The sequence below is a fragment of the Littorina saxatilis genome, linkage group LG12 (assembly GCF_037325665.1).
Source record: "Littorina saxatilis isolate snail1 linkage group LG12, US_GU_Lsax_2.0, whole genome shotgun sequence".
NCBI classification, from domain to species: Eukaryota; Metazoa; Mollusca; class Gastropoda; order Littorinimorpha; family Littorinidae; genus Littorina; species Littorina saxatilis.
In genome coordinates this window covers 38526330-38546329 of record NC_090256.1, presented here as the reverse complement: position 1 = coordinate 38546329, position 20000 = coordinate 38526330, and the positions used below count along the sequence as shown (strand labels likewise).

Below are 20000 nucleotides of genomic sequence, written 5' to 3'. Positions count from 1 at the left end.
TTCGATGACTGACGTGCGCATGCACACAGCCACCCACCCACACACGCGTGAACGCACGTACGCACGCACGCACGCACGCACGCAAGCGCACGCACGCACGCACACACACACACACGACACACATACACACACACACACACACACACACACACACACACACACACACAGCGCCGCAGACAAACTCACGCGCGTTTATTTACAAACACACACACACACACGCACACACACACACACACACACACACACACACACACACACACACACACACACCCACACGAACACACAAACAAACACACGCATGTTTCTGAAATGATTTCTTGTCATATCCCCGGCAGTACTGGACGTCCCTTCTAAGTAGCCGCAGAGTCACCCAGACCACTATGTTCCCAATTGGTGTTGGTGCGCTATGCGTTATTCTGGTCACTATGACGTCATCCATTCCTGCCGACGCAGTTCTCAAGTGGTACTTGGATGGACACTGGACTGTGTCCAATGCTGCAAGAAGTAAGTCTGGAATAGCCACTGGCCAAAAGTAGTATTGCAATGGCTTAAAAAGGAGAAAGGTCAATTACATTACGTTCTTGTTCTGATGCTGCTTGATGTCTGACGGAATGACTGACTGACAGACTGACTGACTAGCTAACTAACTAACTAACTATCTAACTAACTAACTGCCTGTTTGACTGACTGACTGACTGACTGACTGACTGACTGACTGACCGACGGACCGACCGACCGACCGACCGACCGACCGACCGACAGACCAAGTAAGTAAGTAAGTAAGTAAGTAAGTAAGTAAGTAAGTAAGTAAGTAAGTAAGTACCTAACTAACTAACTAACTAACTAATTAACTAGCTAACTAACTAACTAGCTAACTCACTCCTTCTGTTTCCTTCCTTTTTTCTCAACTTTTTCACTCCAGATAATAAAGCTACCTAAATCTAAGTATATGTATAAAGGAATTATATTCTTGAACAGATGTCTCCGTGCCTGCCAAAGTGCCAGGCAGTATGTACACTGCATTGCAGGATTTCAACAATCGGACAGAGAATCCATTGTACAGAGACAACGATGTCCAACTGGCCTGGATCGGACACGCAAACTGGACTTACACTACTGTATTTGGTAGGTTTTTCTTTCAGCATAGTTCACGCTTGACCCATTTGATTCAGTTTTGCAACGCTGTATTCGTGTATTGTGAATCCTGAACACAACTCTCTCTCTGTGATTTCTTTTTTCACTTAGTGTCTTTTGTCCACTACACTCTATTCATTTGGGGTCCCGGTAGCTCAGTTGGTAGAGCACTGGGCGTGTGATCCGCGGGTCACGTGGTTCTTCGTCTTCTTCTTCATGTCGATCACACGTTATACGGTCAGCCCGGACAGCGAGACGAATGATGCCGTCTTCTCCAGGTCTTCCTTTCCTCCGTACAGCTTGCAGTGAAGAGAGACAGCAGTTGGCCACACGGTTTTTCTCAGACTCTCAAGGATGGTGCATCGCTGGAGGATGTGTTCAGTAACTGGTCCTCTAGTCCACAGCTGCACGTAGGGGAGGGGACCAGCTTAATCTTTTGGGACAGGTGTGCATTCAGGCGGTGATGCCCAGTGCGGAGTCGCATCAGCACGACTTGTTCATGTCGCGTGAGGAGATGATAATCGTCCTTCCGTTTCTGGGGCCTAAACGCTGCCTTGATGAGGGTTTTCTTCTCCATGAAGCTGACAGGGTTGTCTGTTTGGTCTCCCTGTGCTCCGAGTTTGGCGAGCTTGTCTGCCCTCTCATTTCCGGGGATCCCGCATTGGGCAGGTAACCATTGCAGTACCACTCTCCTTTGTTGTTCGACGTTGTGGAGTTTCTCCATGAGGTGTGGAAGTTTTCCCCCTGCGGGGGCCTCCAGAACTGAGAGTGCATCTGTGAGGAAGACCACCTGAAGACATTCGCTAGAGGATTCCTGAATAATGGATGCAGCCTGCACGAGGGCTTGGATTTCTGCACTGTAGTTGGAGCAGTGCTTTCCAGTGGGAATGTTAGCGGTAGTGGTGTGCCCCTCAGGAAAGGATGCATACACGCCAGCTCCTCCGTTGGCCACGGCGTCAGTTGCAGAACCATCAGTGTAGACGTGGATCCAGGATTCACAGGGGTACTGATCTGCAATCATGGCCAGGGTGAGACTGCGTCTGGCATGGTCGCTTTGGCAATCTTTGGGAGCAATCTGCGGGACGGTCATCTTGATTTGGAGTTTTGTTTGACTGCCTTTCCATGGTTGGGGTGTGTCAGAGGTGATCAAGGGCAGTGTTGTGGATGGTAACTGATCTGTGCACCCTCTGGACAGTCTTTTGCTCTCATGAACAAAACTGCTGCGCTTCAGCCGGTTCTTTGTGAGACCTTCCAGCTTGTGGTGCACGGGTTAGAATCCGGACGGACACGGGTCAACTTTATGTGCAGACTCAGAGACGGGGTATCCATGTTCTACCCCCGTGTCACCACAGTGGCACGTAAAAGACCTCTGTCATTCTGCCATAAGTGCAGGTGGCTGATTACACATAAACACGCACACACCTGGGTAGCGCGACTCCTGTTGCTGCTAGCTTTCCACTTGGAGGAAGCAATCCGAATTTCCCAGCGATGGGACAATAAAGTAATAACAAGTCGCGTAAGGCGAAAATACAATATTTAGTCAAGTAGCTGTCGAACTCACAGAATGAAACTGAACGCAATGCCATTTTTCAGCAAGACCGTATACTCGTAGCATCGTCAGTCCACCGCTCATGGCAAAGGCAGTGAAATTGACAAGAAGAGCGGGGTAGTAGTTGCGCTAAGAAGGATAGCACGCTTTTCTGTACCTCTCTTTGTTTTAACTTTCTGAGCGTGTTTTTAATCCAAACATATCATATCTATATGTTTTTGGAATCAGGAACCGACAAGGAATAAGATGAAAGTGTTTTTAAATTGATTTCGACAATTTAATTTTGATGATAATTTTTATATATTTAATTTTCAGAGCTTGTTTTTAATCCGAATATAACATATTTATATGTTTTTGGAATCAGCAAATGATGGAGAATAAGATAAACGTAAATTTGGAGCGTTTTATAAATTTTTATTTCTTTTTACAATTTTCTGATTTTTAATGACCAAAGTCATTAATTAATTTTTAAGCCACCAAGCTGAAATGCAATACCGAAGTCCGGGCTTCGTCGAAAATTACTTGACCAAAATTTCAACCAATTTGGTTGAAAAATGAGGGCGTGACAGTGCCGCCTCAACTTTCACGAAAAGCCGGATATGACGTCATCAAAGACATTTATCAAAAAAATGAAAAAAACGTTCGGGGATTTTATACCCAGGAACTCTCATGTCAAATTTCATAAAGATCGGTCCAGTAGTTTAGTCTGAATCGCTCTACACACACACACACACACAGACAGACACACACACACACACACACACACACACACACACACACACGCACATACACCACGACCCTCGTTTCGATTCCCCCTCGATGTTAAAATATTTAGTCAAAACTTGACTAAATATAAAAATGAAAAGGAAAGAAATGAAAATGTCAATGCATACCGACGATACACTTCTTCCTTTCTGTATTGGACCATCCTGTACTTGTTTATTTTTTTAACCTAAGAATGTATCATTTGATGTTTTTAACCGTAAAACGTACTTTTAATTTTTTTCTCAGTACGTCAGTTACGGACAACTCACTGCTTACATTCTATCCTTGACAACAAATCTGAATGAAACTGTGCGGTGTGGAAAATCAAGAAAACAAAAATATGGTTTATTCATCATTGACAAAACAACTCATTTACAAGAGATACAACCTATAGCCTCGTCTTTGAAATGTCAGTCCGTCAACAGAATGATAATGAGGACCGAAAAACCTGATATAAATTCTCAAAGTCGACTTCGCGACGCTCCATACACAGCTTTGGCACTATATTTTTGTAAAAAGACTTCGCGAAGTTTTTGTGAAGATAACTTTAGGCTCTCATGATAATAGCCTAGGCTTTATCAATGTCAAGGCCTTCCTTGATTGTGCCCGAGGTTGACTTCGTGCAGACTAAGCTCAGTCTTTTGTTCACCAACACTCAGTTCAGTGTCAAGGCTCCGTGCATCGAGCTTCGCGAAGTCTTTTGTTCACCAACACTCAGTTCAATGTCAAGGCTCCGTGCATCGAGCTTCGCGAAGTCTTTTGTTCACCAACACTCAGTTCAATGTCAAGGCTTCGTGCATCGAGCTTCGCGAAGTCTTTTGTTCACCAACACTCAGTTCAATGTCAAGGCTCCGTGCATCGAGCTTCGCGAAGTCTTTTGTTCACCAACACTCAGTTCAATGTCAAGGCTCCGTGCATCGAGCTTCGCGAAGTCTTTTGTTCACCAACACTCAGTTCAATGTCAAGGCTCCGTGCATCGAGCTTCGCGAAGTCTTTTGTTCACCAACACTCAGTTCAATGTCAAGGCTCCGTGCATCGAGCTTCGCGAAGTCTTTTGTTCACCAACACTCAGTTCAATGTCAAGGCTCCGTGCATCGAGCTTCGCGAACTAGACTACGCAAAGCCGACTTCGCACATTTAATATCAGGCTTCAAGATGGATATATATTTTCTGTGTGTGGTTTCGCTGTTCTTGCACAATCAGTAAGATCTCCTCTTTCCCAGAATGCCCTGCGCTGGACGCTTCCACGTCCGAGTCCGTTCTGCTGGTGGCCGAGGGCGTTGACACTGTGTCCACTGTGGTCATCAATGGCAAGGACGTGGGCAAGACCTTTGACATGTTTGTCAGGTACTCCTGGGATATTACCGACGTCATTCAGGTAAACATTGTTGGCTTGTATCGGGTCAAATTTAGGGGGTTCGCTGTTAACTCATTGTCTCCCAGGTACGGATATATCCGTACCCACTCATATGGCTCTATCTGACCTGGTACGGATATATCCGTACACACAGTCACTTCAGTCGCTTCCTGTAATGTCGATCTAACGCCTGCATTCCAGCGTGTTGATACACAGTTTCTACACAGTAACTACAATTCTGAGTGACCTGCTGCAGCTCAGCTGGTCTCGGCTAAAATAAACTTGGTCAACATAGGTGGGGTAGAAAGTGTTAAGTTGCTGCCACGTGACCCATGTTATTGAATGCTCAATCCGAACAGTGTGCCAAACAACAAACAACCCCACAAAAACGCCCTTTTTGTTGCATAGAGACTGTGAAGAAAATGACAAGGGTACTATCACAAACGCATTCTGACACACGTCACATCGTATTGCAAAAAGACTCGCCGTCCAATCACACTAGCTGTCAACATTTAATCTTGTATCATGAGCCACTGACAGAAAAAAAGTTTCAACAGTTTATATACAGATCTTCAGCAAAATGAAGAGTGTTCAAAATAATGAGTTGAGGTATAACAAGTTTCTCTTGTGCTCTTGTGGCAAAGTTAGGTTTTTGTCCGTGTACGGTGAAAGAGACACTGGGGTACAACGCGTTTTTGTGTGTGGTAAAATTTAGTTTTTTGTGTGTCTGTGTACTAATAGGTGAAGAATATGACGAGGGTATAAGTTTTTGTGTGGACAATTTAGTTTTTGTCTGTGTACGCTGAAAGTTGACAGTAATAACTGCACACAAAAAACGCAGGCGCGCGGCTGGTTGCCTCACCATTTACGCCACCCCCCCCTCCCCCCACAATGAATGCACTTATATGTATACTTGTACTTTATGTCAGTTAGACCTGATAAACAAAAGGAAGTAAGCGCTCTAAATGCAAACAACATGTGCAACAGAGTAGGTGAGAGGTATGCGGAATTAGTCTTCTGGTACCTAAGAGAATAACAAGCATTGAAATGAACAAGCAACTTTCATCCTCATTATTTATTTTGTATTTCTGCTTGTTTTTCAGTCCATTTATCTGTGTGCGTTTAGAAGTTGTGGTGATGATTTCAGCCAGGAGACAACACCATAGAGGTGAGGTTTGAATCAGCAACGGGGTACGCGGCGAAACAAGCAGCCAGCTACCCGTACACTGTCCCCAGGACGTGTCATCCCTGGGTGCAGCATGGAGAGTGTTACAGGAACTTCATCCGCAAAGAACCCTGCTCCTTCTCCTGGGACTGGGGGCCGTCGTTCCCCACCCAGGGCATATGGTGGGTGACAACATAGTTACGTTGTTTGTGTTTGGGTCAACATATAAACAACATTTATTTATTGATCCATTTCTTTTCGATTGAAAATACACGTTAGCGTGCACACTTCTGTTGTATCGACCAGCCGTCCAAATTTGAGTTTTAGTTGGCCTCTGGTGTCACGTTGCCTGAAAGACGGGAAATCCCAGATTGCAACACCCCCCCCCCCGCCCCCCCCCCGCCCCCCCCGCCCCCCCCCCCCAAAAAAAAATATATACATGATAAATGACACCGCAGTGCTAAACATAGCCAGGTTAGCCAGGTTGATGGAAGCAATGATAATATTGATGACACAAGGTTTATGCTAAATGTCTTTCAGGAAACCGATGTACTTGGTATTTTTTGGTCAAGCGATGATGGACATGGCTACCGTTGAAGTCCTTCAGGGTGCGTGTATACTTCTAACTCCACAGTTTTTTTCTTTCTTTTACTGAAGTGTCTGTGTAGTCATCAATGCCTATCTTTTTTATTCTCCTATTTTTCCTCCTGGGAGAGAGAGAGAGAGAGAGAAAGAGAGAGAGAGAGAGAGAGAGAGAGAGACAGACAGACAGACAGACAGACAGAGAGACGGACGGAGAGAGAGAAACAGACAGACAGACAGACAGACAGACAGACCGTCAGTCAGACAGACAGACAGACAGATAGACAGAGAGACGGACGGAGAGAGAGAAAAAAAGGAGAGAGAGAAAGAGAGGGAGAGAGAGAGAAAGAGGGAGACAGACATACAGACAGACAGACCGTCAGACAGACAGACAGGCAGACAGACAGACAGACAGACGGACGGACGGAGAGAGAGAAAAAAAGGAGAGAGAGAAAGAGAGGGAGAGAGAGAGAAAGAGGGAGACAGACAGACAGACAGACAGACAGAAAGCCAGCCAGCCAGTCAGCCAGCCAGCTAAACAGACAAACACAGATATATACAGAGACAGAAAACTCGCGCGCGAGCGTTACGTGTACCCGTTGTAAACCTCCCAACATATCGGACAGTGTCGGCATTATCTGCACGTGTTATTAGGTCCAGGTGAAAAAGGATGGGTGCTGAAAACCAAAGCGTATTTCAATGTCACTGGCGGTGGGTCAATCAACGGTCAGCTGAAGATCTCACTGGTCAACACTGATGTCCAGGAGGTCCATGACGTCACACTGTCCACAGAGAAAACATGGGCGGAATTCAATATTTCTGTTCCTGAGGTAAGTATGTTAGAAACATCATGCGTACTAGTCGAGTAGCATTTTAGCAGTTAATTCATTCCAAGAAACAACCCACCCATAGAAACACATTGAAACCTTTTTGTTAAAGACCAACCCCTCTTCCCCATGCAGGAAATACCTACCAATAAATATAAAACATTTTTCTTCTCATAATCTGTTTATGAAATCTACTCCAATATTGAGACTACCTCTCTTGGAAACCTTAATTTCTAATATTTTTGACATATTTTAAAGGAAAGAGTCACTAATCCCTTATGCAAATTTCTTGTTAGTTTGTTTTTCTTTTTCCTTTTCCAGGTGGAATTATTGTTCTGTTTTCAGTTGTTTGGCTGCTATGATAATAACCTGACCGTCGGCCATCTGCTCATGTATTTCTTAGTGTAAACGAGTATTGAAGACACCGCCGTATTGTTGTTTTCATACTTATGATTTATGTCAATCTTACGCACATGAAATCAGAAATTCGACAAGGGACGCTGTTTATTTTAAAGCCCTGCTTTATAACTAATATTTGCCTCACCCATGTTTTCTGTTTTGTTGTTCTTGCTTTTACAGAGTGCAGGAGTCAAGCGATGGTGGCCTAACGGCTACGGCGACCAGGCGCTGTATGACGTCATCTTTGAGTTCACTGCCAGTGACGCAGGGCTGACGTCACTAATAAAACGTATCGGGTTTCGCACTATTGAGCTAGTACAGGACCCCGTGTCCTCTGAACCTAGCCAAGGTGAGAGCTAGGTCAATAGGTTAAAGGTAATTCAAGAAATAAGCCATTTTGGAGCCATTTTCTGGCAAATATAACCCTAAGGAGTTCAAGGGACATTGGATGTGCTGTAATTTAGACTCCATTGCAATGATTTGTTCGAACATGATCCGTAACTATATATGCTAATCAATTAAGTACATTTTATTAGGCAAACAGTTTTCTGTGTCAAGAGCCCCCTGGCTTCCGTTCATCGTCACAATTTATTTAGTGCTTGCCGGTAAACATTCGTGCAGACAGGTGAAAGGCGTTCAACTCTGTAATCTATTTAGCAAGCGTATGGTCATTTCATGCTCTACGGTGCTAAAACGCATTACACAGCCTGAACAATACACGATCAGTTGGAGAATGTAATGTTACCGTATCGAAAGATTAAACCTGAGCGATCGAGAAGAAGAAAAGAAGAAGAAGGAAGACTAAACAACACAGCATTGTAGATTTGTAATAATTGAATGTTGAGACTCACTATAAATTCCAAAGAGCTCCTCTTGTGTGGTGTCATCTATTCAATACAAACGGAACTCAGTAGCTCTCAGGGCGATTTCAAATCTGTTCTGTAGTGAAAGTGTGTACAATGCACAACAAAACAGTTACTCAGAGGTGAACAGGAGGATGGAAACGTGTCCACACATTACTCAAGCAAATCCTTTTTGTCGAACTCTGTGACTGTGATACAAGATTGTACAATTATAGTCATCGTATCAACCTAACTGTGTGTTCTTGTATTATTCCAGGACTGACCTTTTACTTCAAGGTCAACGGACTGCCGATCTTCATGAAAGGGTCCAACTGGATCCCCGCGGACAATTTTCAGGAGCGCATCACTAAAGACCGTCTGCGTTCTTTACTGCAGGCCGCTGCCGATGCTCATATCAATGGCATGAGAGTGTGGGGCGGAGGGGTAGGTGTAGTTATATTAAGTACATGTAGTAGGTATTGTTATATACTGTTCAAAAAAAGAAACGCATAGCTTGTAATATTTGGTTAATTTAATTATATGGCTACAAGGATATCCACCAAACTGCAGAAAATGTTTATCTGGTCGTCGACCTTTCGTCCATTGCCACAAGTGAGCTCTGCACGTGACGCATGCGTTATCAGTGGCTACAATGTCAAAATTGCTCATTTGGCATGACCATTCGTCATGCTTCAGTGTAATCTCGTGAAACTCGGGGAATATTGAGCTCTCACCATGTCTTCCAAAACCCATAAAAGCGGATTGTTCGCCACAAAGAAATCAGACGACAATTCAGCGACGAAAGATGGCCCGATTGAGCAGAGAAGACCGCCAAATTGCATTGGGTCGTTTACAAGCAGGCCAAAGTCAAAGTGCAATCGCCAGGCACTTCCACGTGTCCCAGAGCACCATCAGTAGACTGTGGGTCAGGTTTCAAGCCACTGGCTCCGTTGCTGACTTGCCACGAGCGGGAAGACCAAGGGCGACAACTGCTGCTCACGACCGCTTCATACGGCTCCGCCACCTCCGGAATCGTTTCCTGTCGGCCTCATCTTCTGTCCAGGCTCTCCCCGGGCCACACCGATTATCGGACCAGACCGTGCGGAACCGCCTGCATGAAGCTGGTTTGAGAGCTCGCAGACCTCACAGAGGAGCTGTCCTCACCCGCCGCCATCGCCAGAACCGAGTGCAGTGGGGCAACCAGCACCTTCGCTGGACCGTCCGGAATCACTGGAGACACGTGTGGTTCAGCGACGAGTCCTACTTCCTGCTCCAGCGACATGATGGTCGGAGGAGGGTCTACCGGAGAGTAAACGAACGTTACGCGCCCAACTGTGTGGATTAGGCACCCGTTCATGGTGGTGGAGGCGTCATGGTGTGGGGGGCGATCAATACCGCTGGAAGGAGCACCCTGGTGCACGTCCAAGGGCGCATAACTGCCCAGCGATACGTGGAGGAAATTCTGCGCCCACACGCCCTTCCTCTTCTGGCTGACCAGGATGCCATATTCCAGCAGGACAACGCTCGCCCGCACACAGCACGACTCACCACCCAGTTCCTCACCGACCACCATGTCCAGGTGCTTCCCTGGCCATCCATGTCGCCAGACATGAACCCGATAGAACACCTCTGGGATGAATTGGACAGACGTGTGCGCAGGCGAGAAGAAGCGCCGGCAAATCACCGCGATCTATTGCAGGCACTTCAGGAGGAGTGGGACACCATCCCACAGCAAGATATCCGGCATCTGATCCAGTCCATGCCCAGAAGGTGCCGGGCAGTTGTTGCTGCTCAAGACAGTCACACCCCCTACTGACTTGACAGCCTCGGCACCCAATCGTATTGATTGACTGATTGATTTGAAGATGCAAATGAACTGTGTGTGCATTCAACTGTGTCCATACCAAATTTCAAACAAATAATCTAAATATTGGATTTTCTGGTAATTTTTTAGAAAAATAAAACAAATTTGGCAAGTAGCAACTATGCGTTTCTTTTTTTGAACAGTATATTAAGGGGTGGGTATTGTTATTAGACAGGGTCGTCCTTGATTTAACTTATCGACAGAAAATCATGTTTACAGACCGAAAGTACGTATCAGTATTTGAGTGTGTGTGTATGTGTGTATGTGTGTGTGTGTGTGTTTCATTCAACATAAAACGTGTTATTACCATGCACACTTACCAACAACTTCTTTGATCCAGATATATGAATCAGATGACTTCTACGATCTTACCGATGAGCTGGGAATCCTGATATGGCAAGATTTCATGTTTGCGAGCGACCTCTATCCCGCCGATGAAGCCTTCATCGGCAATGTGACACAAGAAGTAACATATCAAGTGAGGGCACTAAATCAACTGAAAGGTTCAACTTTTGAACTCCTTTTTGGTAACCAGATTTAAACACAATATGATAAAGTAGAAGTGAAAGATTGTACATGGTAAAACCTAGTGCACAAATGAACACTAGTATTTACCATGTGCTACCTTTTAGAGCTATATGCTTTGTCAAAATGTGTTTAAAATTGGTTACAGAAGGGTAGTTTAATAGTGGAACACTAAGTTTAGAGTGTAACTTGTAGAACATCCAGCGTGCCGTTGTTTTTGTCCTTCAGACAAGGATAAATATAAATCCCATACCTCGTGAACTCTGAAACATATAGACTGCTATCGTTCCAAAATCAAGAATTCAAAACAATAGAAAGATTAACTTTATGGAACGTTTAATTTAAGAATATTTCGTGTTGTGTATGATTAAACTTTCAATAAACTTACTTTTTTTTAAAATTCCGTACCTTCTGAGATGGGTGTCACTAAAACTCGAAAAGACGCGAAAAGACGCGAAAAGACGCAAAAAGACGCGAAAAGACGCGAAAAGACACGAAAAGACACGAAAAGACACGAAAAGACCTGGTACATGTAACTGTTTTTAGTCGAGATTTGTGATTTCATACACACACTCTCTCTCTCTCTCTCTCTCTCTCTCTCTCTCTCTCTCTCTCTCTCTCTCTCTCTCTCTCTCTCTCTCTCTCTTCCTCTCTCTCTCTCTCTCGCATGTGTGTGTGTGTGTGTGTGTGTGTGTGTGTGTGTGTGTGTGTGTGTGTGTGTGTGTGTAAGTGTGTGTAAGTGTGTATGAGCTTGTGTGTGCGTGTGTATACGAGGAAGTCCTTATCTGTTTGAAGTGGGCGGTCATTTGTGAAAAGCTCGCCAAAAACGGATCGCTTGGGCCCCAGGTGGTCGTAATGTAATGTGCCGCCAGCTTGATCGGATGGATAGAATACCAGCTCAGCTGGCGTGTGGTCAGTTGCGTAACTTTTATGAGTTACCCGGGGTAGCCGCTGATAACACGTTCGTGTGGGAATGTTTGATGCGCTCAGATCAAAGCCTCATTTAAGAGATAGCGAATTCCGTTGCAAGCCCCTGGAGCAAATTTTTGATTGGTGCTTTTGTGAACAAGAAACAATTGACAAGTGGCTCTATCCCATCTCCCCCCTTTCCCCGTCGCGATATCACCTTGAATGGTTGAAAACGACGTAAAACACCAAATAAAGAAAAGAAAAGTGAGGAGGTGATTGTTACAAGAAGGTGTGAATGCACTGTGTGAGTGTTAATGGTGAAAGGGTCAAAGGTGTGTTTTCGTGTATTTGTGCGTCTTTTCGTATCTATTTGCTGTCTTTTCGTGTCTTTTCGCGTCTTTTCGCGTCTTTTCGACTTTTAGTGACACCGTCTGAGATGAAGACACAGAAACCTTGGTGATAGGCTCCTGTGACATACAGATGCTTGATTTCAAAGGTAAAAACATTTTGTGTGTGTGTGTGTGTGTGTGTGTGTGTGTGTGTGTGTGTGTGTGTGTGTGAGTGTGTGTGTGTGTGTGTGTGTAAGTGTGTGTGTGTGTGTGTGTCACTGTGTGAGTATGTGTGTGTGTGTGTGTGTGTGTGTGTGTGTGTATATGTTACTGAGTATCCAAACCAGTTCATGACATTAAACTATTTTGTTCAGTATGTCCGTTTTCACCATGCGCTCTCTCATACAGACAATTTGTAATTGCAATATTAGCGCAATGTTTTCAACATGTCACTCTCTGGTACAGGTGCGGAGGTTAATGCATCGTCCCTCCATCTGCCTGTGGTCAGGAAACAACGAGAACGAAGGGGCAATAAAAGACAAGTGGGCAGAGATCTTTATGTTTTGAACATTTGTCGTAATACATTATTGGTAAAGGCACAGTCCTTCTTGTGAAAACAGTTTCGCTCACCATCTCTAATTTGGCAAGGCGTTTTCATGGGATAGGATCATCCACCCACTTGGACACATACCAAATACCAATTTCCTGACAGCTTCATGTACAGAATTGGAATTTTCATGAATTAATTGCACAGATTGACACTAATTACTTTCAGAAAATTAATTCATTTTAAAATTCCTGTTATGCACAATAAGCATTAAAGCTGACGATGAATGGTATTTGACAAAACGGAAGGATGGCCTTGTCCCATGTAAACGTCTGGCCAAATTTGACATGGTGAGCCGAATCGTTTACAGGTAGGGAAATGTGCCTTCAGCTATGACGTGTTGAGATGAAGGTGTACTCAACTGATTTGATAGCAAAAAGGCATTAATTTCAAGACTGTAAAATATTCATTGACAATATTTGCAAGCTCATACTTTGCATCTGAAATCCTGAACCTTGAATGACACAGCCTTGATATTGACTGGCTGCTTCTGACACTTTTCTTGACTGATAGCTATTTGATAGTTTCAAATAATTATGTGTGAATCTTCATGTATGCATGTCTATATTTACCCCTCCCTCCTTCCTTCCCTCCATTCAATTATTTGCTTCATTAACCCATTAATGTATTTGTCCATCCATCCATCCATCCATCCATCCGTCTATGTATGTATTCATTCATTCATGCATTCATTTCTTTCTTTATTTATATAATTAATTGTATATTATAACTTGCGGTGTAATGACCAGGATGGGGTGGTCTAACTACACCATCTACTACAACGACTACATCAAGCTGTACATCACGACCATCATGGCCATAGTGACAAGGGAACACCCGAGCAGCGTGTTCGTGTCTTCCAGTCCCAGCAACGGGGTGCAAACTGCCCAGCAAGGCTACGTGGACAAGGATCCTCAGTCCAACAACTATGGAGATGGTAAGATGGGTTTTTCCCCAAGTCGAGTGAGCAAGCCAACCAGAAAGTTAACGAGCAAGCAGACATGCAAGCCAGCCAACCAGCCGAGTCGACAAGCCAGATAACCAACCGACCGACTGACGTACCGGAAAGTAAACTGACTTTTCCACGGCTAAAGAATAAGAAAGAAAACAAAAAGTATCGTCACCGCCCACCAACCCCACCCGCGTTCTCCACTCATAGAAAAAAGAAGTTAATTAACTCATTCCAGGTTAATTAATTGCCGTTCTCATGGTAAATATTTGCCAATATCATCTATCTTTCCTTCCACATGCAAGACGATGCGATCCGTCACCACACAAAAAACCTAACATTACATTAATGCAAACAAACCCAATTTGCTCCCCGTCTTTTCCAGCAGCGTCAATATCCTTACTTTTGAAAAAAAGAAAACACAATCCCTTATCGACGATACAAACGAAACGTATTATTTTCTCCACTGCATGATCGTTGTATTTAAGAATGTTCTGCTCTGTGCGCAATAGTTTTTTTAAAGGCCCGCTCCGACTCCTGTAAACAGTTCGTCTTCCCGTCGCATATCTGACCAGGCTTTAACGTGTGATAATACCATCCCTCCACTTGGTCACATAACACAAATGAACAGCCTGCAGTGTTCTCTGGTATTTTTTCCCCTTTCCCTCTCAGTTCACTTCTACTCTTACGACATTGATGAGTGGAAGCCTGGCAAGTTTCCCATACCTCGCTTCGCCTCTGAGTACGGTACACAGGCTTGGTGCAACTTTGAGACTTTGCTGGACGTATTTGAACCATCTGACATGTCCTACAACTCTTCTCAGGCAGTACACAGGCAGCACCACCCTCAAGGTATGATTTGATTCATGAGAGAGAGAGAGAGAGAGAGGGAGAGAGAGAGAGAGAGAGAGAGAGAGAGAGAGAGAGAGAGAGAGAGAGAGAGAGAGAGAGAGAGATAGATAGATAGATGATGATGATGATGATGATGATGATGATGATGATGATGATGATGGAACTTTATTTTATAAGAATAGAGGTTTAAGGCTACGCCTTTTCTTATAACCTGTCCTGAGAGGGGGGTTGGGAGAGAGGAAGGGAGCGAGAGAGAGAGAGCGAGAGAGACAGAGAGAGAGATGATGATGATGATGATGATGATGAGGATGATGATGATGATAATGATAAGGATGATGATGGAAATTTATTTTACAAGAAGAGGTTTAAGCTACGTCTTTTCTTACAACCCTGTGGAGGGGGGTTGGGTGGAAGGGAGAGAGTCAGAGACAGAGACCGCGACAGAGGGGGAGAGAAAGGAGGAGGAAGGGAGAGAGAGACAGATAGAGAGAGGCACAGGGAGAGAGAGATCGTGACTTATCTTGTCCTATTTTAAACTCTTGTCCCATGTCATTGTGCAGGCAACCAAGAAATGCTGAAGGAGATTTCGATGCATCTAAAATTACCTCCGGGGCGCACACCAGACCCACAGCGCTTCAAGCATCTTATTTACCTGACCCAGGTAAACCAAACTCGTCTACGGGGCGTCGTCCCTTCGGACATACTGTTCCTCCTCACGAGACGTAATCAGGGTCGTCATCAGGCGGCAGACAGTCGGCAAAACGTCGGGACGTCATAACCTGCTTTTAGCAAAAGTCGATGCCGCACTGTAGTGACCTAATTTATTTAGCAAATACATGTAACTTTAATCAAACATTCTTTGAGTAGGTTAGGACTACGGGATTGCAGTTCAGCTCGGAAGCTTATGATTAATGGATTATTTAGTTCATTAAATGTGTTATTGAAATCAAGTTATCACTAACAGGTGATACATGATTGCATTAATATATTCGTAATCAATTTCTTGATCCAAAACATATGCCGTTGTTATGTTTGCTGTTGTAGTGTGAGTGATGTTGGATCCACCGTCTCTTCTGTCTCTCTGTGGCCACTGCTTTTGCCTCTTCGTGGCTGACTACATGGTCCTCTTGTTTCTGTTTGCTTCCCTCCTTTGCCAGCTCGTTGCCTCGTATGTTGCAGTGTGAAGGTATCCACGTCTTCTCTGTGGATTCTGTAGGGCATGTAGGGCAGAGACCAGGTTGTTGAGATCTTTGTTTTGAGGGTTCTTCAAGGCTCCAGCACAGAAAGTACGCCAGAGAAGAAGACAACTTTGGTATCTGCGGCAGCTATGTTGGTGTGTTTCAGATCAACCAGGCCATGTCGATCAAGACGGAGTCGGAACACTACCGCCGTCACCAGAGCTCCGTGTTACCTGACGGTCGCGGTCTCACCATGGGGGCGCTGTACTGGCAGCTCAACGACATCTGGCAGGCCCCCACCTGGGCCTCGATAGGTTGGTTTGCCGGACTTTTGTGTGAATTAATTTTGCGGGTTGACCTTGGTGTTAGTTGCAAACTTGATTCAGCAACAAACAACAACAACAATCCGCAGCAACAACAACAACAACAACAACAACCCGCAACAACAACAACAACAACAACCCGCAACAACAACAACAACAACAACAACAACAACAACAACAACAACAACAACAATCCGCACTTTGTGCAAGAAGCAGTCATGTCGGAATTGAAGTTTGTGGAAGGTGTCCAAGCGTCAGGATGCTCGTACCCAACGTAAAAGCTCAAACAGATCAATGGTTATTTCCAACAACGTAAAAAAGGATCCTAGGATAGTATCACGGGATGCTTTTGCACAATTTCCCCTTGCTCTGAACCCATAATGGAAAAATCATGCTCCAATCTCTCTCTCTCTTTCTCTCTCTCTCTCGTGGTCTCTCTCTCTCTCTCTCACGTGGTCTCTCTCTTTCTCGTTGTCTCTCTTTCTCTCACTCACTCTCTCTCTCTCTCTTTCTCTCTCTTACTCTCTCCCTCTCTGTCTTGTCATTGTCAGTATCATGGTCCGTCCATCTGCCTCTGTTTTCCTCTCATCGCTTTTTTTCTCGCAGACTTCAGCGGCCGATGGAAAATGCTCCACAACTACGCTCTCCAATTCTTCAGTCCTCTGCTTGTCTCCCCTTACCAGGACGGCAATGACCTTGACATTTTTGTCGTTGTGGATCAAATTCCAACCGTGGAAGTACGCGACCCTGACACACAACAGCTGAGGTTTGAACCCACGACGAAGGTCAAGGTCGGCGACGATGACGTCCTTGACCTTGCCTCTAAGGTCGAAAAGGCAACCACCGGAGTGATGACGGTAGAGATGTACTCATGGAAGAGCTTCACACCTCTTCATACGTGGACTGTGGATTATAAGGTTTGTTCAGGATAATATTGAGTAAACATTGCTGATTTTGCTTTTCTTCTTGCGAAACAATTTATTTTTTATTATGCCTTGAATGTCTTCAGCTACACATTTTTTCATCAATATTCTATGATTATAGTAACGCAACAATATTTCGCGATGAACGCGCATTTTTACTATATACATGTAGTTTGAATAAAAAACACACACGCCCGAGGATTAAAACATCTGAGCATTAATACCTCATTGTTGTCGTAGCAAAAAGACGAGGCCTTTCTGTGAACCATTAAAGCACATCCATACCGCATCTGTTATACAGTATTTAACTAATCACACGTTCTTTCAACGTTTTCAAATTTAAACTTCACTCGCTTGTGACGTTGTTTCTTACTGTTTTACTGTTTTTTTTCTTCTTCTTCAAATGAGGCCAGCGAGGTGATGGGGTTGGAGTGAGAATGGAGGTCAGGAAGACAGCTCGTACGCCTCTGTACACTGGGTCTCAACTGACTACACAAAGAAGTGTAAAAGGCGATCTGGGCCGGTATGCAAGAGTTTAGGTTAGAGACTTTAGTCCAGGATAACCTGTACCCTCAGTGCAGTTTACCCTTGACTAAAGTCTCCAAACTCGACTGCTGCATGCCGGCCCAGCACACTTCCACTTGTCCAAACCAAAAATGAGTGGCATGCAAGATGGCTTATTTCAAAAACCAACACAACACTGTTGCCTTTACTGGTTGGTCCGGTGTCAGAATAATGTGACTGGGTGAGACATGAAGGTTGTGCTGCGACTTTTGTCTTGTGTGTGGCGCACGTTATATGTCAAAGCAGCACCGCCCTGATATGGGGCCCTTCGTGGTCGGCTGGGCGTTAAGCAAACAAACAAACAAACAAACAAACTGTGCTGCGACTTCTGTCTTGTGTGTGGCGCACGTTAAATGTCAAAGCAGCACCGCCCTGATATCACCCTTCCTGGTGGACTGGGCGTTAAACAAACAAACAAACAAACAAACAAACAAACAAAATGTTGCCTTGCAGCTGAACACGACAGCGGAGTCGGTGTTCCGACAGGACGTTGACAGCATGATGACAGAAGCGGGCTGCACGTCCAGCACGGACTGTTTCATCCACACCTTCCTCAACGACAGAAACCAGGGCGTCGACAACCACTTTTTCCTGGCTGAGCTCAAAGACTCCAATCTGGAGAAAGCAGAAATAGCGGTGAGTAACAGCGCTTCGAACTGGCTTAGGCATCTTGGAATGGATTTGTTTGTGCCCATCCGCAATACTAAAATCGCACAGTGGGGCATGGACACCCTTCGAAAAAAATGAGCGAAAACGAACATTTAAAAGACATTTTTCTGAACTGTTCATTCACCACTGCACACAGTTCGGCAGGTAGCTGTTAAAATGACATGCTAAACTGTGAGGAACGGAGCCTCCAACGGAGTGACGGTTAAAGTAAATGTAGGTTACATTGTTTTATACCTAGTCCTCAATAACCTAAATGAACACTTACAAATCAGGAACTTTGTTTTAGTCAGATTCCGGGTAAAGAGTGCAATCTTTCTTTCGTATTATCACCCCCCCACCCCCGCCCCGTCCTTCCCCCATCAGACACACACATTTGTTTCTCTGTTTTCTTCAGCTCCTCTGTAGTTGGAAATGATCTACTCTCTGCGCTAGTCTCTCTCTCTCTCTCTCTCTCTCTCTCTCTCTCTCTCTCTCTCTCTCTCTCTCTCACACACACGTACACACACACACACACTCAAACACTCAAACACACGCACGCACGTACGCACGCACGCACGCACATACACACACACACACACACACACACACACACACACACACACTTTCTGTCAATCTCTTTAGACCTCTCTCTCTCTTTCTCTCTTTCTCCTAGTTGTAGTCAAGAACACACTCTAAACCCATAATTCATCGTCATTCTAAACTGAAGTCACTCATACATCTTATTGCAGATTACGAACCTCACACGAGAGTCTGAAAAAGAATTGACCATAACTCTATCGACAACAAAGATCGCTCCCTTTGTATGGTTGGACGCAGGATGGTTCATCGGGAAGTTCTCGAGGAACGGGTTTCTCATGCTTACTCCAACCACAACAGTCACGTTCACTGGCACAGAGGCATTGGATCTTTCTGAGTTACAGAAGCAGTTGTCAGTGATGTCTTTGATGGACGTTTATGACTGAATAAACGAATTTTGGAAACAATTGTGTCGTTTTTACATTTAGTCAAGTTTTGACTAAATGTTTTAACATAGACGGGGAATCGAGACGAGGGTTGTGGTGTATGTGCGTGTGTATGTATGTATGTATGTATGTATGTATGTATGTATGTATGTATGTATGTATGTATGTATGTATGTATGTATGTATGTATGTGTGTGTGTGTGTGTGTGTGTGTGTGTGTGTGTGTGTGTGTGTGTGTGTGTGTGTGTGTGCGTGTTGTGTGTCTGTGTGTCTGGGTGTGTGTCTGTGTGTGTCCGTGAGTGTCTAAGAGTTTTTTAACGCCTGCGTGCGTACGTGCATGTGTGTATCGTGCGTGTGCGTGTGTATGTGTGTGTGTGTTTGTGCGTGCGTGTGTGTGTGTGTATGTGTGTGTGTGTAGAACGATTTAGATAAAAGTACTGGACCAATCTTCTTAAAATTTCACATGAGAGTTCGTGGGTATAATATCCCCAGACGTTTTTTTCATTGTTTTGAGTAGTGTCCTTGATGACGTCATATCCGGCTTTTTGTGAAAGTTGAGGCAGCACTGTCACGCCTTAATTTTTCGGACAAATTGGTTTACATTTTGGTGAAGTAATCTTCGACGAAGCCCGGACTACGGTATAGCATTTCAGCGTGGAGGCTGAAAAAATAGTTAATAAGTTTGCTCATTAAAGTTGTCATTAAAATTGAATTTTCACTAACAGA

General features: G+C 44.5%; 1 protein-coding gene across 2 annotated transcripts in view; it reads left to right on the top strand.

The window, feature by feature from the left end:
- The window catches only part of LOC138981883 (beta-mannosidase-like), a 19439-nt gene extending 144 nt beyond the window's left edge, over positions 1-19295 (top strand). The window contains exons 2-18 of one of the 2 annotated variants that reach the window (XM_070355023.1): positions 336-504; positions 979-1125; positions 4672-4826; positions 5953-6152; positions 6511-6578; positions 7207-7382; positions 7959-8127; positions 8898-9064; positions 10825-10962; positions 12713-12789; positions 13604-13791; positions 14476-14655; positions 15216-15316; positions 16000-16147; positions 16763-17073; positions 18097-18279; positions 19041-19295. In XM_070355023.1, the coding sequence (XP_070211124.1) occupies positions 381-504; positions 979-1125; positions 4672-4826; positions 5953-6152; positions 6511-6578; positions 7207-7382; positions 7959-8127; positions 8898-9064; positions 10825-10962; positions 12713-12789; positions 13604-13791; positions 14476-14655; positions 15216-15316; positions 16000-16147; positions 16763-17073; positions 18097-18279; positions 19041-19274 (2766 nt within the window). In that variant the 5' untranslated portion in view covers positions 336-380 and the 3' untranslated portion in view covers positions 19275-19295. The remainder of the gene's footprint in view (positions 1-335; positions 505-978; positions 1126-4671; positions 4827-5952; positions 6153-6510; positions 6579-7206; positions 7383-7958; positions 8128-8897; positions 9065-10824; positions 10963-12712; positions 12790-13603; positions 13792-14475; positions 14656-15215; positions 15317-15999; positions 16148-16762; positions 17074-18096; positions 18280-19040) is intronic. The other variant, XM_070355025.1, reaches the window with a different exon arrangement.
- Positions 19296-20000: the final 705 nt, after the last annotated feature.